Genomic DNA, 22,984 nt, shown 5'->3' on the forward strand with positions numbered 1-22,984 from the left:
ATATACACGGCGCTCCTCTGGATCTAAACATCTTCCAAACGACTCCAAATGACACCAAAGTTATATGGGTCAGTAAACGATCGTATTTTATGCCAGAAATAAGGTCCAGGTTGTAAAAAACAGTAGTTCCCCTTTAACTGACTGATGTCAAACGTCAAAAATGGATTGGTGAAGGCAAGCTGCAATTAAAAAGTAGGAAAATTGGATATTAAAACTTTACACATAGATCTATAACCTATAAAGATCCATTTGATGACATGTTTAATTTTTCCTTGGAGAGATCCATTTGCCATATTGTGATATTATAAGCGGCAAGCATTAGTAGAAAACGGCACAAAGGCTGACAGTTCAACAAGTTCACAACATAATACAGGAACTGCAAAGGCGAAATGAAAAGATGAGGCCATTGGAAATATTCACCATTTAATCAGAGATAATATTAAATTAGAACTCTGCAACTCATTTGCATTATATTAACTCGCCATCCACCTAAAGTATTTCTGAAAACAACATGAAACACAACTCAGAAACTCGGACATTACTGGAAACTCACACTTACGAGTTTGTGACTACCACAAGAGGGCGACATTCATATATACTTTTCTTGAGAACACGATAAACAGGACGCTATTTACAGGCCGCAATATGTTAATGCTGTTTGTCAATGCTGATGAAAATGTTTTGTCAGTTTTTGGATCAATAAAGATGGAACACGTTGAGGAAAGGTTAACCGAGGAGGTTGGGAGATACAAACATTTGTACGACTCGAAAATTTCAGTTGTCATTGTTGAAAGTGAAGCAGGAAGTAGAAACAAATATGAACCCGATTGGCAAAAAAAAAAGGACACATAAATGGCTCCCACCAGCGTAGGCTACATGTGGTGGTTACATAAAGTCTTTACACAGGCCTAGTTTGCTTGCATATTTGCTTGTTGGTTGCAATAAATGCTGATATGCATGACAGCGATGCTGCCCCAAACATTACCTTTCATTGTTTCCTGCCTACAAATAAACAAGCCTCAGAAGGCTGTACAGTAATATCAGCAGTGCAAGTATGCCAAGCTTTTCCCTTAGTTACGGCCTCTCTGTCTGTCATCCAGCCACTGGGCATCCTCGCAGTTCAGGCAGACAACAACACCAAAGACATTTACCCAACACCCAACAAATCGAGTGTCATACAGGGACAGACTTTTCATAGAAGGAAGCATATGAAATAAATATCAAACACATTGGCAGCTTTCAGGTTAGGAGGAGAAGCCTTTCATCCCAAACAAATCCCAGGTGGCCTATGAGTGATAAAACGTATCCGTCTATGTCAAAGATAAAACAGGGGCTGGTGTTTGCTCCGCTCCTCTTTTTGATAATTTTTTTAGCACATCAGAAAGCGGCTCCTGTGATTTGTGGAAGGAAGAAGGGACCGTGGTCAGCCTCGCTATTTACTATGGCATCTACCCCGTAGCTTTGATTGACCATGACCTTGGCTGTGTGTGATATGTGTGTGCATATCTGAGTGATTACGTCCGTGTGCGAGTGTTTGTGCCTACAGGTCTGTGTAATGTAGTGTGTGGATGTAGCAGCGAAGTAAACTCTTATCACAGCGTGGCCCGTGCTGTGGCGCCAACACGATAACATCACAGCACAGCTCCTTTCCAGAGCTCTGCCAAACATCCCTCTTCCTGCTCTCAAACCCCTGCTATCTCAGTCTGCAATATTACCGCACCCCTCATCTTCTTCCAGAAATAAAATAAGCCTCCCAACAGGACCGCTACCATATAGCATCTCTCAACATCAGAGAATCACCCGACAGGAATTCAAAGAGCCTCACAATAGGGGCTCGCTCACATCCAAAGTAATTACAAGAAACTGATGATTTCATACATTTCCCTAGCAAATAAAAAATAGAGGTATTTTTTTTTTTTTTTATGAGCTTTAGTTGAAGCATATGTTTGATCTTCTGCTGTCTGAGCTAAATTAGATTTTGGCAATCGCATACAGTTCATAAAGAAGCCTCAGAGTGACTCAGCCTGAACATTTAATTGTTCCTCTGTCCCTTACATCCATTGTTATCTTAGAATAGCTGAAGGGTGGCGATAGGCGGCGGCTGTTTGAAACTGTCTGACATGCTCTACTAAATTTACAGGCCATTTTTTATTTTTTTTTAAATAAGTAAAATACCCACAGGCTGTAAAATGCCTGTGGATATGTCAAGACATCAACCCGTGATGCCTCTGCAGCTTACAGAATAAACAACTCATCGTTTCTGACCGATAGCTCCTTATTTTAAATATGTATATAATGTGTTAGTGCAACTATGTTTTCAAAAGCTTCTTTCAGGAAAGATCATGTTCATCATGTTCATCAACTATTGATCATTGCTGCTATATCTCCAGAGCAACATTTGCATTAATTTAAAAATGAACACCCAGGAGGAGACTAGCGAGTTGTAGCAAAAAAAAAAAAACGACGAGAAATGGGAGGGTACCAAGTTGAACTGATCTCAACTTTGAGATCATGATTAAGGGGAAAACCCAATGGGAAGAACTGACATAGTTGACTGACATTTATCGCAAACACAGAGTTGTCCAACTGTTTACTAAAAGGAAACACCACCCACAACTTTGGCTCCTTTGGCTCTTTTGGCTCACCATGCAGATAGCAGGCTTTGGAGCTAGCTTCATCCAGAAACTAGCAATACTCCTTTGTTCTGCTCGGGATGGGAAATATAAAAGGTGGTTACCTAGGCAACCAACATCTGGAACGTCCACTAGCACGCAACAGTTAGCTACAACAGGTTGAGTGAGGAATGAATTGCTTTAAAGCAGTTTGTGTGCTTTTAAATTTTGTTTTTTTTTGGTGTAAATTAAGGCGGCACAGTGGCGAGGTGGTTAGCACTGATGCCTCACAGCGAGAAGGTCCCGGGTTTGAATCCATGGGCCGACTGGGACCTTTCTGTGTGGAGTTTGCATGTTCTCCCTGTGTCTGCGTGGGTTCTCTCTGGGTACTCCGACTTTCTCCCACCGTCCCCAGACGTGCTCATTAGGTTAATTGGTGATTCTAAATTGGCCTTAGGTGTGATTTGGTTGTCTGTCTCTCTGTGTTAGCCCTGAGATAGACTGGAGACCTGTCCAGGGTGTACCCCGCCTCTCGCCCGATGACAGCTGGGATAGGCTCCAGCAGACCCCGCGACCCTTCACAGGAATAAACGGTTACAGAAGATGAATGAATGAATGAATGGTGCAAATTAAATATTGAGGAAAATATTTGTGTCTTTAGCTCCTATATGCTATCTGCTGGTTGCTCCTGTACCTTTTGTCTGCCTGCAGTTTGGTGCTGAACACTTAGAGAAGTAGAAATCTGTGTGAGCGAACGAAAAAAACATGAAGTTGAAGAATCTAGAGAGTCTGGATTCATCGCTACAGTCGATTCCTTTCAAATTACAAAAACTTTGAGCCACTATAGGAATATTGATTACTATAGTGTCAGCTCTGCATCGTTTTATACTGTAAAGCCTTGTACTTGAGTCTAGACTCAAATAACCACTTTATAAAACTGCACCCGGCAAGTGCAAATGACGCAGACAAACACAATTAAAAGTTGCTAAAAGAAAGCACACTGCGAGTTTCCAAAAAAAGTTCCTCCTTTCCAAATAGACCCAAAGATAAAGTCCACCGCAGCACTTTAATCCATTTCATTCTCCTTTTACGTCCCGTCCCTTCAAGTGCAAATGGTGTTAATCAATCATGCAGGCACAATGATTAAGATGGCTTCTGCGGCCGATTATTAGACCCTCCTCGCTTTAAACCAAGTAACTTTACGCTACTTAATCATACTGAGACCACTAAGAAAACTCAGTTAAGTAAAGAGGCACCACACTCCGCTGGTTTGTCCTCACATTTAAGCATTATGAAACGTTTAAAGGAACCAAATCGCCCCAACATTGCAGGAGACAACTGTTGCTGAAAGATAAGAGTCGTTAAAAGATGCCCACAAGCCTTTAGTTCCTTGTTCCCACTCTTTGGCCTAAGAGCTGTTAATCGAATAGAAGAGACTGATGACTTTAATCAGCTGGGTGCTGACAAAGGCCTTTTACCGGATAATTGAATGTGCCATTAATAAATGCTTTTAGGGCCATTTTAGCAGACAAAAATAAAGACACAGATCGATATATACAGACGAATAAGGAGTCACTCGAGCAAGACCTCCCTGTAACAAAATTAAGCTCTTTTCAAGTAAACAAATTCTTTCAAGCTGATTTTTTCCGAAGTTTCTTCCCATCCTCTTTCCTCCTCATCTAATTTTTGCTTCCAGTCTCTGCTCCCTGTCCATCACCCTCTCCTCTGACTGTTCGGACCACTGGGCTCTCGTATTTTTCTTCCCTCTGATTCTTTAATAACGGCAATATCCGTTGCCCTCTGCTGGGCTAAGTGGCTCAGCCTTTCTCCTTTATCCCTCTAAGTCTCCCAAACTAAAAAAAAAAAAACAGGGGAAAAAGACAGCATTTCCTCGCTTACCCCCCATCCTTAGCCATCCCTTACTCATCGCAACCGATTTCCATATATGTATGCACTTTTATCCCTCGTCTCTGGCTGAAAAATGGATGGCGACTGTGTTGCTGACTGACTGTGTGTGTGTGTGTGTGTGTGTGTGTCAGCGTACACCCTTCATCCTTCTCAGGGTCAGCAAGACCTCCAGGTCAATCTATTAAGAATACAGACGAGGGGGGAAGTGAAAGGAGAAATACAACTCAGTCAAAATGAAAAGTGAGCCTTCCTCTCTTTCAACTCCCCCCCCGCCTCCCTGCTCCATTATTTCATCTCGGCATTCTCAAAGAAGAAGAACCCGGAGACGAACGAGGGAACGTCGAGAGGGTAAAGTGTGACAGAAAAAGTGTAAAGACAAGACGGAAAAAACGAATGGCGGCGAAAAAAATAAGAAGAAAGAGCTGAAAGAGGGTAATGAGAAAAGGGAAGGTGATGCAGGTAGATTGTATTCCGTGGTCACCGTGTGCTCTCAGACCCATTCCTTACATAATAGAGCTCGTCTGATCCGCCGTGGCGTGAGGCCCGTCTCTTCTTCCCGCGGAGCCTTGGGTAAAGATACAGAGCGAGCTTCGATGTCGCCTCACACCTCAGAGGACAGACTCTGATTAACCTGGGCCGGGGGTTCATTGTCTCAAAGCCCAAAACACAGAGAGAGCCGAAACTCCCGTATTGACTCATTGATTCGTGGTCTTAACTGGCAAACAGCGCGGCGTAATATCTCTCTCCTCACAAACCGCACCCCCTAATTGTAGCAGGAGCATATTCGCGGAGTAAAGTTCGCAGAGAAAACTACTCATTTTAATGTAATCTGTTCTGCTTTTGAATAACGATTCTTCATTAAATCATTAAAAGGCTATATTTAGCAGGCATTACGGCAGCCAAGAAATTGATCGTCAGCCGCTGGAAGAGCCCGCTCGGTCTCTACGGAAGACCAGTCCGTCTTTCTTGATATTTTCCATTTAAAACAAGAGCGCCCAGAGCACACTGCTCTTATGCTGAAGCTGATTAGTTTCCTCTGCATAGAATTCCTTCTCTATGTGTTTTTCCTTATACCCTCAAAGCTGAGCACATATTTCTCTTACAGCTTTCGGTGCAAACCATTGTGTCTCTCTATGCATGATTGCTTGATTAATCTCGATTGTATCCAACCCAAATGTAATGAGAAAACGGTCCAGCAAGCATCACAAGTCCGTTGCACACAAGCGCCCGCGCCGTGCGAATGTGTTGGCTGATCGTTCTCCACGTGTCTGCGGCGATCCTTCGCCCCCGCGTGACTGCACACGAGTTCTCTCCCGAGGCGTTTTTTTGGGAACAAAATAATAGCGCGGCGACCGGGGTTGCGGGGGAGACGCATTACGATGTCAACAACGGTGGCGGCCGGCAGACCGACTGCGAGTAAACAGTAGCAGGGTGAGTCATTTATCTGAAAGCAATTACACTCCAATGCACTATAACAATAACCAGTGGTTACAATAAATAATACACAAGGGAGCGCAGATGACAAACCGCGGTAATGGCAAAGGTGTGAGCGCGTCAGAGAAATAAAGGTATTGATTGCTAGGCTGACAAATAATAATAATAAATCTGAGAGTTAAATAACAGCACTGACCTAATTCTAGTGATTTAGACATCGTCTTTAACTGAACGAAACAAACACAGGGGAAGCACACACTCTTCTATTTTAAGAAAATCAAAAATGTAAAAAACTCAAAACCATTAAGAAAAGAATGAGGGAGAGGGAGATGAATCTTGGAGAGCGTGGCAGGAACATTGCCCGTGGCAACGGTACGTACCGTGCAGTGGTTCTGCTGCTGCAGCAAGGTGGGCACGTCTCCTCCGATTGGCATCTGCTTAGCCAGCTCCTCATCCTTCAAGCAGATCCACCTCCACAGCTCCTCCAGGAGGCCCAGCAGACGAGACCAGCGCTCGGCACTCGCCTCCAGATGTGCTCTGCGGAAAAACAGCATCCGATTAAATTGCGATGCAACTTCTCTGCCTCTGTACACTGTCAAATCATCCGCTGTAACTGTTAACTCATCTAATTTGGTATCATATGTAGCCACTAGTACACTGCTAATAATCAGAATAACAGCTCAGCAAGAACCCGATGGGAAGGAATTTTTAATAAGACCCGAAAAGAGGTCGTGTAAACCTTTAAAAATCCTTTCAGTATGAAAATGTTACCACCTAATGACCGTGTAAACACCCGAACTAATGAATTCTCTCTGGGTGGAGTGAATACATTCTTTCTGCACATGTTCGCCCCGTGTGGGGTAAACATCAGGTGGCGTGATGAGTTCTTAGCAGGAGGGAGAGAACAGCACAGGACAGTCTTGGTCATCTTTTACCTATAAATAATGAAAACTCCAAATGTTTCCCTTTGTTTTAGTGCAAAGAAGTACATTTTGAAAGTGTTTACATTTAAGGACTGGACGTTTCTTACGAAAAAGAAATGCAATTCCTGTTTAGTTCTAGGTTTCAGTGTTGTGTTATGTCCACTAAATCTGTGTGAACCCTAGGTATAGCAGTTACTTTTATTGGAAAAATTGCAGTTAATGTCTTCTATGTAATTTTTGCAATTCGCAAATTCATCCCGCGGGCCAGAATAGACCCTCTGGCGGGCCGGTTTTGGGCCCCGGGCCGTATGTTTGACACGTATGTCCGACCTAGAGCGTATACAGTCTTATAAATGTCAGCATTTCTGCTTAAATGTTGTTATATGTCCGGGAAGGATCGCAGTGACATTTCAATAGATATCCTTTATTTAAACATGGGTAAATACGTACATATTCTTAAAAACCTGATTTTTAACCACTCACTGCACCGCTGCAGTAGCTGTTATTTGTAGATGGGGACACAGTCGGCTGCCAGCTGTGTGGGTGGTAGCACGCATGCAATACGTGCTTATAAGCGCTTTCATTTTCCCCCTCTCCTCTGAGCATAATGTATCTGAACACTGCGTACAGATACCTCTTATTGCCACTCACCGAGTTAGCCTTAATTACAAATGTACTGCAATTAGGGCATAATGGGTTGTGTACAATCAGCACACGGTATCCCACCTCCTACACACACACACACACACACACACACACACACAGACAGAGCAAGAGTCTCGCTGCTGTCTGTTTTTCTATTGCTTGTCTTCCTGTGCAACTAGTTGAGTCTATTATGATGCACTGCTTGACCTTGTCCCATCTTTCCTCCAACGAACAACGCAGGAACTCTCCCTGAAGCTTTTTCCTTCCACCTTGTTCGTCTTCAGCCTCTCTAACCTGTCCCCATTGTGGCTTTATTGCACTCTCGCGCTCCTTCTTTCCGTCCTCCCTTCTCCTCTTTCTTTCGTCTTTGAACGTCTCCATCTGGCCCTGTCGCCTTCACTTCTGCCTTCACTTTCTTCACCGTCTACGCGCCCACACATCACCGATCTTCTTTATTTATGCCAAGGTTGCGGCTGACGCGGCACGATTTATGTCCTTAAGACGTTTATGCGCCGCTGTGGTGGCTCTCGGATCCTTTCCGGGGCCGCTTTTCATCTCCGCGCTCCGTGGTGAAATGTGAAACACACAACATTGTATAGACGAAGTAAAGCCTCACAGCTGAATTGAACGCGCTGTACATAAAAGCACAGTTTTCATGAATCTAAGACAGTTGAGCCATGTTTTATTATGAACAGCGCTAGGCGTTCCTTTCATGAGCTACGCATTGGGGAGATAACGGAGCACAATGGCCTTGGACAAGGCTTAGCTCGCAATATGTGCTGTGCGTCATGGCTTTTTGCAGGCGGAAGAGAAAATCTGTCCTTTTAAGAATCAACTTGGCTTTTCGGAGACAGACCGCCTGCTGCTTCCGCGTGGATCCAGTGAGGCCTTGGGCCATATTTTAATCGCAACAACAAAATACAAAGTGTTAAATCTCGGGGAGTCTTCGTTCTCACATGCTACTTTGATTCATTTATGCGCGCGCCGGTGCCAAAATTGGCTCGCCGCTTTCGGCCGGTCACATGTCTGGTCTCGCTGCCCTGAAACAGCTGCACCAATCACAGTGAAGTATGAAGGCAAATTTCAACAAATGAGTAATCGGCTTTGCGGGACATTATGTCTGGGGAGAGAGGAGAGGCACAATGTGAACGCACAGCGTGATAGTTCAGCGGTAGAAGATGGAGGTATTTAACCGTTAATTAATGCAACGGTGACAGAATCAAATAAATGCAAGAAGCTGATCCTGTTTCAGTCTAATTCAAATGTATTTCATGCTGTAAATGTGTATACAGGAAGTGTAACAAGTATGAAAGTATGAAACACCAGGAGTGGAATTTATTTTTAAAAAGCTAAGATTAATAAAACACAGTAATCCACAGTCTCTTGCTTGAACAGGTGGATTATTAAACTATATCCAACCAGTCTGATGAGCGTGGAGGTTATTCTCTGCAGCAGCCCGGTGTCGTTTGCATGTAACGCAATCAAGGTAAACGCAACGGACACCGCGTGTAATGGCCCCGCGGCTCTGGTGCAGCACTTCTCAAATTGGATGCTGCGGATTCATTAAAATGAACTGAAGGAGAAAGATTTTCATCCGATATGAAGCAGCAGATCACTTACAGTACATAAATAATGCAGACGTTTTTACTGACGTTCCCGCTTCAACCACATTAAATATTACGTTCGGATGCAGCTTTAAATGCGTGCGAGTTCAGTTGCACTTATTCTGCACATTGTTTTTCAAAATGTTTAATCTGCTCTTGCGTCAAAATCACCAGATGTGGACGGCCAGTCTCAGCGCAAAGAGACAATCTTTGTGTAGCCTCATTAAAGGAACCTGCCACATGTCTTGTATCCCTCCTCCCGCCTCTGCACTGTTCGACCTGCGCTGGGCACTAAAATAGCTCACAGGTCAAAGCAAACTTCCTGGTTAGGAAAATACCCAACTGTCAGAGCGCTACATACGCAGGTCGAAGCACAAACGCAAATATAGATCCATTTCATTCCATTTCGTTTTTGTTTATTTGTATGTAAGAACCGATTTTTATTTGGTATGTAAGAATCGCAGTCTCTTTTTAGAAACCAGCTGCTGCATCGGTATAATCCACTGGTTCATCAAAACAGCAAACTGAGTGCAGAGACCTACTTGAACCGCCGCCACGATCGAGACGTTGTGCCAAGATATTTTTTTTTCCGAGAGCAGCGAAAAAACAAACCGCAATCTGAGACGCATGACCCGAAAGACTGGAGACGGAGAGAAAAAGAACAGGATTGAGAGATTTACTGACCGGATGTTGGCTGATTTGGCCTTCAGGTCGCTCCAGCGTTGGTTCATGTCGTCCAGCCTGTGTTGGAGGAACACCGCTTCCTCCGAGCTGCCCAGCGCCTTGACCATCTTCGATTTGTTGCCGTCCACGCTCTTGTAGATGTCATTGTGGGCATCGATCTCAGCCTGGATGTCCTACAAACGCGGAGACAAAGAAGAATTGTTTCTTCGGGGGAAAGGTAAACGTACAGTCAAGGACAGCAGCAAAAGGCGAGTTCATATCTCCCATTACGCGCAAAATTGGACGTCACAGTGAACTCGGCTGCCACAGTTGATTATTCATGAACTGAAAAAGATGCCGGATTTTGTTGCAAGGACTAGTCTTGAGGGGGTTCACGGCACACTGAGCACATTTCCCGAGGACAGAGGAGTTAGCAATATCCTCAAGATGCTAAAAAGATATTAACTTTGCCCCTTTCACTGACTTGGAAAGCTCACTCCAAAGCAGGAGCAAGTCCCCAAGCAACGCCTGCCTCCATATTATCACTGCATTAGGTTATACCAAAGCAAGCTTTGCTAATTTTAGGTTGGGACACAGAACGGAATACTAATGAAATGTTGTGCTACTCCGAATGCTGCTCCATTCACTACTGTGACGAAGCACGATTTCTCCCGCGCGTTCGTCCTCAACAGAGCGGCTCTATTACACAACCGCGTCTCAGAGGGTACGTTGTGAGTGTTTGTGTGTGAGGGCTGAACCACAAGGGGGGCTGACGCAAGCAGAGGATCCTGTCAAATGTTTTATTTTTAGATGTGTAAAACTGCTCCATTTTCTTGTGTTTCTCTCTCTCTCTCTCTCTCTCTCTCTCTTCCTTTCTCTACTGGGACTTCCCTCAGTTCAACCCATTTCAACTGCAGATAAAGCAAAGACTCCAATACCATATGGAGGAGCGTAGCACTGCCTGGAGCAGAGGGACAGATTAGCAAATGGGACAAAATCATTGCAGATAAGCCAAGCGTAATGAGACCTTATAGCAGTAATATCAAATTAATTGTGGTCATACTGTGTGTAGGGCTGTCAAGATCATCAAATAATTGAGACGTAGCCGTCATTGTCAAACCTTTGCAGGACTCTTTTGAATAATTGTTTTTCCAAACGTCCTGATTAGCTACCTTAAATTATGCACCTGAAGGGTCCGCTCAGGGCTAGTAGTCAGAGGCTGCACGTTCTCACTGCTCTGGCTTTAAACGGTGGAAAGTGATGGAAAAATAGCGACAGTTTTTTTTTACGCCAAGCGAATGGAAGTAATTCCGGCAATCATGCAAAACGATAACGGTCAGCTCGAATAATTGCGATCAGGCGATCATGTAATAATTGTGACAAACCAAATTGGGTGTGAAATTACCCATCTTCAGTGTCTGGAGTCATTACTTGTCTATCTTTCGCACTGCGCCCATTAAACACGGAAATGACGGCGCGAACGGCGTCTCGTTTAACAATCGCTGTAATTGTGAAAATCTGGGAAAACGCTATTAAAGTTGCGTTATTAAAATAAATTATTAGTTAGCGGAGATATAACCTGCGTGTATCTGGAGATTTTTTAACGGCTTTATTTTGATAGGTCGCAGTAGACAGGAAGTGATGGGCAGCTAAGGAGACAGATGCCTTCTGTAGTGGCATTAAACACAAAATACCTCCATATATATATATATATATATAAAAACTCAGCTTGAAAGATGCATTCAGTGGATGCAGAGTGTGTTAGATAGCACATGACAAGACATACCGTGTGTACAGTATAAGAGGAACATGTGACAGCAGTTTAAATGCTCTGGAAAGTGGAGACATTACAGTCCAGCCACGGTCTGAGAGTCTACACAGAGCCATCCGGAGCACTGTGCTGTAGTTTACTAAATGCCAAAAGGTATTTAACTAAGGCTAAAGCAGACCCCCTCCTCTGTGATCTGCAAGGCTTTTTTTTGACACAAATCAAACGCTTCTTAAAGGTCATCGAAGGAGACAAAGCGAAAAGGAGATAGATGCATAGGGACAAGTTACAGAGACAAAGACAGATTGATAAAGAAAGATAGATGGACGCACCAGGAGTGAAAGACAGACATTCTGCTGCTAAAGCCAGCTGGCTGCGTTTCAAGTCATTACCCGAGTGCTTCCCCTTTTTCCTCTTTCTCCGGCGTTTCCACTTCCACGGTGGACTGTACGCGCCGCACACTAGCACATTCAGAAAAGCACAGGTTGCGGAGGCACGCACACAGAGCCGCGTATATATTCATTTACAAAGCCCCCTTTAAATTTCATTTCCCCCCAGTGAAAGACTACTTAAGAGTCGGTGATTTACGCGTGTCAATGCGTAGCCTGAGGTGCTTAAGTGCAGCGACAGATCATTTTCACTCCCTCGCCCTCCCTTTCGCTCTCTCGCTAACACTAGACACACAAAAAGAAAACATTTGTGCGCCACAGGTCACCCGAGTCAGCAACAACTGGCCTCTGTTTCTTATGATCCCATGTTTTATTTACGACTCGCTGGCTTAAATGTAGGGTTTTTAAGGGCCGGGGGAAGACGATTTTGGCTCTTTAATCTCTAGAAGAAACTCAGAAACAAGAAAGACTTAGATTTAGGTTAACTATGTCTACAGTTGAACAAACCAGAGCTACAAACAAACAAAAAGAATATCATAAAAAGATAAAAAGCACTAAGAAGAATCCAAAAACCAAGCTAAAACAAATGTAACTGGACTTGTTTGAGTTTTTCCTTCAGTCTAGCTACTTTCTGCACTGCTACTCCGAGCTGACATCACACACACTTAACACAGAGATATGCGAGCGAGAAGAAAGGCAGCATAAAGGTAATGAGCGATAGTGATTTGCTAACCGTGGGCCGGTTGGAGTTGCAGACAGGGGTCTCCCTGGAAACTGAAGCTACAACCACTTTATGAAGCTTTGTAAGAGATAAAAGCTTTATACGCACGGTTGAGACTGAGCCAGAAATAAAACGTACTCAAACATGCAGTTCTGTTGAGGATAACTCCACCTAAAATAACCAGTTCACACTGACAAACACTGACCCTTTCTAAGCAAAACCATGTTTGTCTGCAGCCTTTAATAAAGCAATTAACGTAAACCTCTGCTTTGACAAATTATGTGCAATTCAGGACTCTTCTCTTTCTATACTAATTCTCTCTCTCTCTGCATGGAGGCCCATTCTAACCAGCAAAGCAGGCCAAAAGCAATTATTCCATTTTAATGAGTCTAATAATGACTGCTCAGACTTCATGAAGTGGACTACATTAGGTCCACAACAACAAACGCAGTGGGTGACGGAGAGCGAAAGGTGGCTGTTTGTTCTCACGGTTTGCCGCGTTCAGGTTGATAATATATCTTCACGTATATATATATATATACACCTGTTCAAACTTTCCAAAGAGCTCCTGCAAGCTGAAGTTCAAGCCAATCATTCTGGAGTGAGTGTTCTGGCTTCCCCCAGCCCCTACATTTTTCCTATTGTCATACAGCTTGAAGGATGTTAAAGGCTTAAGACAGGAAGATAAGTCCTCCAGTGGTTACGGTCAATACCACAACGTTCACGCTGAGGCCTCAGAGAAACAGCAAATCCGGAGTCGGGACGATGTCGACAGCACGGAACCCCAGGTCTTGTAAAAAGTTCAAGAACAAAAGTGTCAAGTCCAGGTCGCGGTCCCGAACCAGGCGATTCACACACTTCACACACCCCTTGGCAGCACTCGAGCATGCGTGCCGGCGTGTGCGCTCGCCCAATCCCACCACATGTCCGTAGCATCCTCCGCTGAAAGACATCCAGGCTGATTGGATAGGGTGACGGTTACCCTGCAGTCATGCCTCAGAGCTGAGATGGGAATTTAGGAACTGGAGGTTTGACAAAATAGCAACTGGAGGTAGAATAGCTCCTCCGGCCAGGCGCAGAAACTGGGAGAGAAATCCAGCAAATCTTGGGTGGACGTCTGCAAAGTGGAGATAACGGTTTATGTCTGGAGGATGCAAACCTCAGAGTGGACCGGGACCGTACCGCTTCTCTGCCTCGGCTCTGCAAAGCTCCCCTTCCTCCACTTCCCTCCTGGGCACGAAGGAAGCTGTTTACACGATGTCCGGCGGTCCAACCCAGGGCCGGGCCAGGGCGTTTGTTCTCAATTACTCAGATAAAAAGCACTCTATCCTTGCCAGTCACACAACCCCACTCACGCCGAGGAGAGGAAAGACGGGCGGCACAAAGAGGCGCATGGTTTGCCCTCCCACTCCCATGAGCAAAGGTAACACGGGCTCCGAGACACAGAGTCACCTCAGTGTCTGCCTTCACCACCCGCCCCTCGGGTCTCCTGTCCCAGTCTGGTCTCGCTCTATCACACCCTCCTAATCACTGCCATGACTGGGCCACTTAGTCAAAGAATGCCTTCTTCTTTTTTGTCGGAGCCACATGTTCGTAGAGAGTTGCCTCGAGGGGTAAGTGTCTCGATTCCTGGGCAGGGAGTCTGACTTGCTGGCCTCTCCGAGCCGGAGCTCCGCAGATTATCTCGTAGCCTCTTGAGAAGGTGAAGAAGAGGCTGATCTGTCTCCAGGATGTCTCCGATTCCGTCTCCAGGATGAGGAAACTTCTCTAAAAGTTACCTTTCTTCTGTGGCTTTTTGTTCCCTTTCAGGGTCACACCACCCACCCACCGAGGCTGGTATCCCCACTCCTCTCTCTTCCTCTGTTGCTCTCGTTCATTCTGGCCACTAGCCCCCCTCTCTATCACACAGCTGTTTATTATTTTAATCAGTATCCTCCCTTTCCCCTCCTCTCTCTCTCTCTCTCTCTCTCTCTCTGTGCTCCAGTCCAACACACAACACAACCACTTCCTGAGGCCTGCATGGGCACACGGCGCGGCAGAGAAAGGAAGAGTTTCGGGGGGAAAAGTTACCGATTTCTGACAAGTTAGAAATGAAATCGGCAGCACCGGAATTCAGTCGGAGCGAAAGCAAGATGGAAGAGATGACAGTGGGGGGAAATGGGAACAGAGCAAAGAGGAATAAAAGAAAGGATGGCGGAAAGGGCTGAAATTGAGGGCAGAGAGCCAAGAGTGAGGGTGGAAATTTCTACCTGTCGAGCCCGGGAGTGATGAAAACATGTTTGGTTCGAAAAACGGAAAAAAAAGAAATGGTGGGAGTTTAGATGTCGGGCTACGAGAGTCGCAAGAAAAGGGGCAGATATAAACAGATTCGTGCATCTTAATCGATGAACAACACTCTATCTCTCTGCAGCCGTTATTCAAATTTCACCTCCTGAAGTGACATTACTAGCGGAGGCCGCCACGGTTCAGATCCCACGATTTAAATACCATCAGCCTGCAGAGCACGCATCAAGCCAGCGCTGAAATTCCCACTATGGAGAACAAAGGCTAAATGCTTTGAAGAGGCTCAGGTAGCAGCTGTGGTCTATAGGGCTATGTTAAAGAGGTGCATTAAAATTGATTCCATATATTACACCTGTGTTTGTGCGAATCCTCAAGTGTGAGCGCGCGCTGGCATTTTGAACAGCAGGGTAGACATGTGGCGTGCATCAAAGACGCGCAGACAGATGGCTGTCAAGACAGGGGGAGGAAAAAAATAAAAAATACAATACAACCTTGCATATTCATGAGATAAAGACTTTGAAGTGTGCTTAGCTAATTAAAATTATTTACATACTCGAGGCCCTTAAATAGCATTTCTGATGTTTGCTGACAATTATGTGCTGTTCGAGGGGTTTCTGGTGAAGGATGTAAAATTAACTGTTGCGAATTGGCACATTTGACAAGTGGAGCTAATTCTACAATAAGTGGAAGCTGAGATTAAAGGAAGAAGGAAAAAATAAAAAGACGGAGAGCATTCCGACGGGTTCGACGCTTTGTGCGAGCGACTCCCAAAGTGTGTTTCGCCAAAAAACAGACACTTATTAAGGATGTAAACAAACCTATACGCAGCTTAAGGCACGGGACATGGGGGTTAATGTTGGGCGACATTACCAAGCTAAGCGGATTAAGACCATTACAGGGGTAAGAATGTGACGCTTCCAATCCCTCGGGCGAGAAGAGTAGCGGGGAGAAAAAATAAAGTTGACTGAATGAGAAGAGACGGCACCGACACAAATTTAGGAATAACACTTATACTGTAAAACGCGGGAGAAGAGGAAGGCAGAACACACGGCGAAAGATAAATGTGGGTAAAGAGAAGGGAGAGGAAATGTAAGACAAAGATTGAATTTGGTACGAGACTCAAACCTCCTTCCTAACCTCCACTCCATTTTGAGCTCTTCTTTTCTGGCAGCAGATGTATGTTACATCAGAACTGTTGTGACCGTCACTGCCTTCATGGTCTTTCACTCAAATAAAGAAGGTTCTTTCAGCCAAACCTTTAAAGCTGCACAAATCAATATACTATGTGAAATAAGTCACTCCGGGGACAAAGCCACTGAGGGTTAGTGTTTTATGATTTAGGATTTTAGTCCATGTTTTTTTTTTCGTAAATACTCCTCAACAGACTCTTATCGATAAGAGTCGATCACAGATTTGGCAGGCAGCATCTTTCCATAAAAGGTTTATACACTGATCGGGCATAACATTATGTGTAGGTCCTCCCTTGTGCCTCCAAAACAGTTGTGACTCGTCAGAGAATGGACACGGGTCTTCTGAGGGTGTCCTGTGGTGTCTGGAAACAGGATGTTGTTAGTGGGGGGGTGGGGGGGCTTTGGGTCCTATGGGCTGAGGGGAGGGGCCTCTGTGGATCATCCCACAGATACTTGATTAGTTTGGGATCTAGTGAATTTGGAGGCCAGGTCAACACCTTGTGCTGATTTTCATGTTTTTTGTGTTGTTCCTAAACCATTTTTGTGTGTGTGCCTGCGTCATTGAGTGTCATTGCTACAGGGTAGGGGTGCCTGGTCTGGTCTAGGTGGGTGGTACATGTCTAAGTAACATCCACACGAATGAATCCCAGGTCCAAATGTTTCCCAGCAGAACACTGTATTGTCACAAGATGGTCAATGTTATTTATTTCTCCTGTCAGTGGTCATAATGTTGTGGCAGATCAGTGTATATAAATGAGACATGCCGCGCTTTGTATTTGAAGTCGACTTCAGTGTACGAGCAATGACAGAACGAAATAAAACCACCTATTTTTCCGTATCTTTCTTTCTCACTCATTGAATTACATTTCACACTATTCTCTCAAAAACAAGTCAGAGGTCAAAACAAAAGAAACTCTTGTTGGACAAAAGTTACAAAAAGAACAAATCTGAAAGGAGGAACACTGAATCTAAAACAACGTTTGATCAAATCCTCAAACAAATGCACCCAGAGCTGGTCGCACTGACAACCACTCTGGCTTAAATACAGAGAAGACTGCCAGATCAGAAAATGTGAAGGTGTCAAGAGAGCAACGGCTAAAAGCGAGGAGGCAGAAGTGTAGAATGGTTCGCAGTCCGAGATGATGTCAAGAGGGAGCAGAGGACGAGGCGTCTAAATAAAGCTGGGCGGCCGTATCGCAGAATCGCAAACAGAGCAAATGGACAAACACAGACACACAAACACACGAACACACACGTAGCTCGTTTCTAGAAGCAGACCTATCGACCACGGCACAGCAGAGTTGTTATTCACGTGCCAGATCATTTAAAATTCATCCAATCCAATCTAATCCAGGCTTTTTAAAGGCTTCTACAATGTATAATGTCTGTCACAGTTTAATTCTCGGCTTCTTAAATCCACATCCAGCGCGGCCACTTCCTGTGCCCCAGGTTATCATTGACGCTCCTCTTCCTGTTAGGAGGGCAGCACCCTTGTGGGGAGAACAGGGCCCAGATGTGTGTGTGTGTGTGTGTGTGTGTGTGTGTGTGTGTGTGAGAGTGTGTGTGTATAACAGGGGCTTTGTGTTTCTTCTTTGTTGTTCATTTGGCTTGTCAGACGGGAACAAACTGCAGATGAAAGAACTCTTTCCCTTTCGTCAAAGGGCCCCCGGTTCTCCGCATTCAGATATAACGCCTTCTAATCAAATAAATGTGCGGTTGTGCCGCAGCAGTAATTCTTTACACTCGAAGGCCATTAAGTGGGGCTTTAACTCTAACGCTCAATAATGCAAGACTCTATTTCCTTTGAGGAGATAATCGCAGGGTGGACGGTAGCTTTATCCATCACACCGCTCGCTAGCTTTGCTTCTGACACGGCAAGGTTAGCGCAGCTCACATTTTGATTAGCGAAGATGACGGATACATATAGAGGGTGCTCTTCAATGGCATGAGTGCTTCACCAGCACTTCCAAGAAACGATTTATGAGGTATATCTGCTCTGCACCGTGTACAGTACTACATACACAATGCATATATATATATATATACCACCTGACAAAGGTACTGCAAGAAGCAAATGATTCCTTTTCTACTCAAGCTGCCTGGATGACACAGGTTCATCTGGCAAAGCCTGCCTACATGACTCTGATAGAAGTCTAATAATTCCAAGCCTGAGCAGTCATATGTTTGCTTAGGTCCAGATGCATAATAAAAAAGAGCTGGCTCAGTGTGATGTAAATATCAACGTAATAAAATATGCCCCTGCTACAGTAAACCGCCAACACGCACAATACAAACGCACAGTCCGACATTCAGCTGATAACTGATGTGACAGAGCTGCCACTGGAGAAGACAACCGGAGTCAAAGGTCAAGCAGATTACTAACGACTTATCTCGGGGGTTCCAATAGTGACGCACAATCCACGTCGATGTAATCCATAGCAAGGAAAAAGGGACATCCTGGGATTCATATGCAAGCTCCAAAATAGGGAAGAGGAAATTGATCAGGAGCGCCGAGCGTTGCCGCGCGGTAATCAGCTATCGATTCTGGAGGGGCTTCTGCCTTTTGGCGCGTCGACGAGACTCTTGGGAGATGACCTTAAGGATGAGGTACTGTGCAGAAGTGAGGGGGCTAGATGCTTCTCCTTGCGCCTGAGATGAACTCTGCGGCTTTGGGGTAGTGAGGACGGGGATGTACCAGCGTGACGTCTGCAACGAACACGTCTTATTTCCTGGGACTGCTCGACAATAAAAGCATCCCAGCAGTTTCGCCCGCTGAATGATTTAAACGAGAACAAGCAGCAGTGGAATATGTTAATTTTGCATTAGCGGTAATCTAAATATAGCTCTGTGAAGGCCTTAACAGAGTCAGGTCTCTCAAAAGGAGCATGCATTCACACGTTGTTTCTTATATATCAACCGTGCTTTGGTAGGCGATTTAAATCTCACCTAGCAAAGGTAAATCTCCCATATACAAGATAGAGAGATATCAATAACTCAATATTGGAAGAAACTTGCCAGCTTTAGAATCAGAAACAAGGTTTGATTTCATAAACCTTTAATGGAGGTCTCATTTTTCAACAGGGAATAATTAATTCCTGGATAACAGACCCTCTGAAGCAAAATAAAACCCAATTTTGTGGACGATCAACTTGCTGAACTGTGGATTTCAAAACCCGACACCTGCGGAGGGTTTCTCATCACCCCTCATTCTTCATCGGCATTAAAAGCAACGTGCTCCTCCTCCGTTTCCTTTTATCAGCGTGTTCCTCCAGCGGGGCATCTCGTTCACTTTCCCTCAACTCCTCGCTGCCATTTGAAGCGCCCCGCCTCCCGAAAAGCGGGGCGAGCTCGACCGTGGTGGGTGGTCCGTCGGCAGCACGAATCTGTGAAGCTGCGGTCGCCTCCGCCGCGGCCTTAGATGCGAACGAGTTCAGCACATGAGCCCAGAACCCGCTGGTTTTCGCGGGGAGGAACGGGACCTGAAAAGGTTACGTGACTAAACCAATTAGCGAGCTGAACTAATGAAATGCTGTTTCCGACTGTAGAGGAGGACGGAGTCAGGGAGCTTATGTGAAAATAATGGGTTGTTACACCCTTTATGTCTTAGTTATTAGGAATAACTAAGAAATTTCAGTGGGAGGGAAATCTGAAACTCAAATATCTTTATCATCTCACTCTGTTACATTACATATGCAGTGAAAGTCATATTCTAGCATACAGAAAAAAAGCCTCAAAGACAACCATCACTGTCATCATGAGATAACAACAGCAGGCGGCTGTGGTCTGTGGGCGGGCCCGGAGCTACGAGCAAAAATTAGCGAAGAATTGACGGATGAAGGGGGATGAAGCTAAAACGTAAGAAAGACAAACTAGGAGAAAGGAGACGATGGCATTAATATCAATAAAAGAACAGATGGTATCCCTCGAGAAAGCAACAGTAGAGACTAATTTAGCGTTTAGCTACGAAGGCGTGACGGGATCATTTGGATTGTTTATTTTGATCAGACAAACCCCCGACAGATGAATAACAGGCAGCGTGGGAAAGCGCGCATTCAAATCATCCCCCTGCCTCCACCAAGAAAACACACGATCCAAGTTTCTGATCGTAAAAATTCACGTAGCAATGATGTATTTTGCACTAAATGATGTTCACTTCAACCAACTAACACCTGTCCTGTGCAGTAAATCTTCTTCTATACCCTCCAGCCCCTCATATGTATGGTTTTAAAAAAGGGAAAACAAAAGACTTCTTAAATATTAATCCTGCCCTGCATTTCACCCACAACTTCAAACCTTATTGTTGGTTTCAAGCAGCAAACTACAGAAAAACAAAAGCAGCACACAGAAGCACGAGCGGACTTTAAAATCGACGGGCGTTCGTATAAACTGACCGACTCCTCACATGCTGTTTACGACTGTCTTTTATTGAAGTTTGAGACGTGCTGTTCAGCCGCGGCGTGACAGTTCCCTTCCCCTCTGTGTCCGAGACAATTTATTTAGAGCTCACACCGTTCAGTGGAGGGGAAGAGTTTCTGAATTGGAGTGGCCCCGCCGCTGGTTGGGGTGCAGCCCTGAGCGATGACATAATCCCGACGGTCTCCGTGCTGCGCCCCCCCCCCCGAAAATAAACGCTCTATCGATCTCTCGGAAAGCCCAGCTGGGATTTCGAGATGACGTGTGGATGAGAATTGGAACTTCATTACAATATAAAATCCATAAATAATAGACGGCCTGCTGATTGAGCATTGTTTGGATCGATAACCACAACCTCTATTACACCCCTCGCTGTGTCTGACTTAATTCCACGACAATGCTACGTCCCTGTAATCAACCACCGAAGAGCACGTGAGGGAACAAGCAGCACTGATTTGATAGCAGATGATGCACATTACCACAGACCGAATATCACACAGGGCCGACTCGTTACAGAGTTCCTGTCTGGCCCCTCGGGGAAAAGCCTCTGGGTGGGACCCACAACAGTGCTTCAGTTCAGGGGAAAGATAAGGCCGTAGAATTTCCATAAACCAACACGTATGCTGCAAAAAAAAACACAGCTAGGACAACAAAAACCACAGTGAAGGTTCAGATTTACTCAAACCACCAACAATATCTTATAATATTTTAAAGCTGCACGACTGTCAGCTTCAAAGAAAACTCAAAGAGCAGTCACTACAAGGTCCATTTAGTAACTGCTATGGAGTATTTGATAGAATCACACCAAGACCCAAATATGTCTGCAAATGATAATACAAAGACATCTGAGCTGTTCTTCTAGGGATGGGCGATAAAACGATAACGATATATATCGCGATAGACACGTGATCGATATCAATAGAAAATACGTTTGATAGAATGTTTGATAATTTCACTTGAACTCCGTTAGAGAAAAATAGGAAGAAAACCCCGAGCCAGAACTGCATTCAGTCATTCTGGGGGATGTAGGCAGAGGACGGGCTTTAGCCTCTCGACCTATCACAGCCCAGCTAAGCCAGGTTGTGAGATGTAAGATGTTTGAATGGTGCCGTTTATATCAATCAAACGAGGTAGGACTCAACTGAGCCGGTTAAATAGACGCCTAGATTCATAATTCTTGAGTAAAAAAAAGCGAATCAATAATTATCGATATCGACTGATATTAATCGCGATACATTTTTCAGCCATATTGCCCAGCCCTATGTTCTTATACACAGTCCATCAGTTATCCATCAGATTTGCATTTTTTAACATTTTCACATTTCAGTAAATGTTCTAAAAAACAGGCACATAAATGAACTATAATTCAGCCTGATTGTCTTGTTTTTGTTTTGTATTTTAAAAGACACATAAAGGACGGCGAGGAGGACTCAGTGGAGAACGAGTCATCAAGGACGCCGGACTATTAAAACAGTTACAGCCACAACGGATGCTTGGCCGGGCACCAAAGATTTTCATAAGAATCGAAACTGCTGACAAATTCTCGGGAGCCACCGGGGGTCAACGTCCAATGAAGCGCGGCCAGAATGAGAATAAGAAACATAAATGTGTTATCAAGTACGCTGTGTATTCCGCTAGAAAAACAGCTTTTGAAAGTCCAGCCTGAGAGGATATTCTCGTAAGTGCTCTTAAAGGCCTGTAAAGGTTCGTGGCTCGACAAAAAAAAAACACAAAACCTTCCACTCTCTTCCAGTTCTTGGCTTCAGTTACTTCCTGAGTTTGTAAAAACCCACGGAGATTCAAGTAATCACTAAGAACTCTTCACAAATTTCACTCTCTTCACTGTTAAGACTCATGCTGAGGTGCCAGGTGAAAATAAAGCCGGCACAGACCGTTGAATACACAATAAGACAAAGTTTGGAGTGCATGTACTGAGGAGGAGGAGGAGGCGATGACACTGACGTAGTGGGCGCATAAGTGTATGATGAGTTCTTTTTATTGCGATGTCGTTGTGTGCTTCCTCTACACCCTATGTTCTCCATCCTTCCCCTCGCACAAACTGTTCATCCCTTCTCTTAGTCATATTTATCATCCTCCACTCCTCCTGTTAACTCCAACTGCTCTTTCATCCTCCTCCTCCTCCTCTTCTATCTCTCACTTTCAGCAGCTTTATTTCATCCTATTTATCGGTTTTTTTTCTCTCTCTCTCTCTCTCTCTCTCTCTCTCTCTCTCTTTCTCCTCTCCCCCCCAGTCGTCTCCGCCTCTCAGTTAGTTTATTGCCCAGGGAAGGTGAGAGAGAGATATCTAACCTCCGCAGGTCGCCCTCGCTCTGAGCTGCCGTCACTGCAACAACCGGCTGATGGTTGGCTTATTACTTCCTGGAATGTTTACTGTAGGAGAGCTGTCTTCGTCTGCGCCTTGCTGTGTTTT

General features: G+C 44.7%; 1 protein-coding gene across 4 annotated transcripts in view; it reads right to left on the reverse strand.

Moving 5' to 3' along the window:
- The window catches only part of utrn (utrophin), a 178,538-nt gene that overhangs the window by 68,103 nt on the left and 87,451 nt on the right, over nt 1–22,984 (reverse strand). For all 4 annotated transcript variants that reach the window (XM_084560255.1, XM_084560253.1, XM_084560254.1 and 1 more), the window contains exons 55-56: nt 9,811–9,983; nt 6,335–6,491 (exon numbers count right to left, since the gene is read on the reverse strand). In XM_084560255.1, the coding sequence (XP_084416381.1) occupies nt 6,335–6,491; nt 9,811–9,983 (330 nt within the window). The remainder of the gene's footprint in view (nt 1–6,334; nt 6,492–9,810; nt 9,984–22,984) is intronic.

This window comes from Chelon labrosus (assembly GCF_963514085.1).
Source record: "Chelon labrosus genome assembly, chromosome: 14".
NCBI lineage: Eukaryota > Metazoa > Chordata > Actinopteri > Mugiliformes > Mugilidae > Chelon > Chelon labrosus.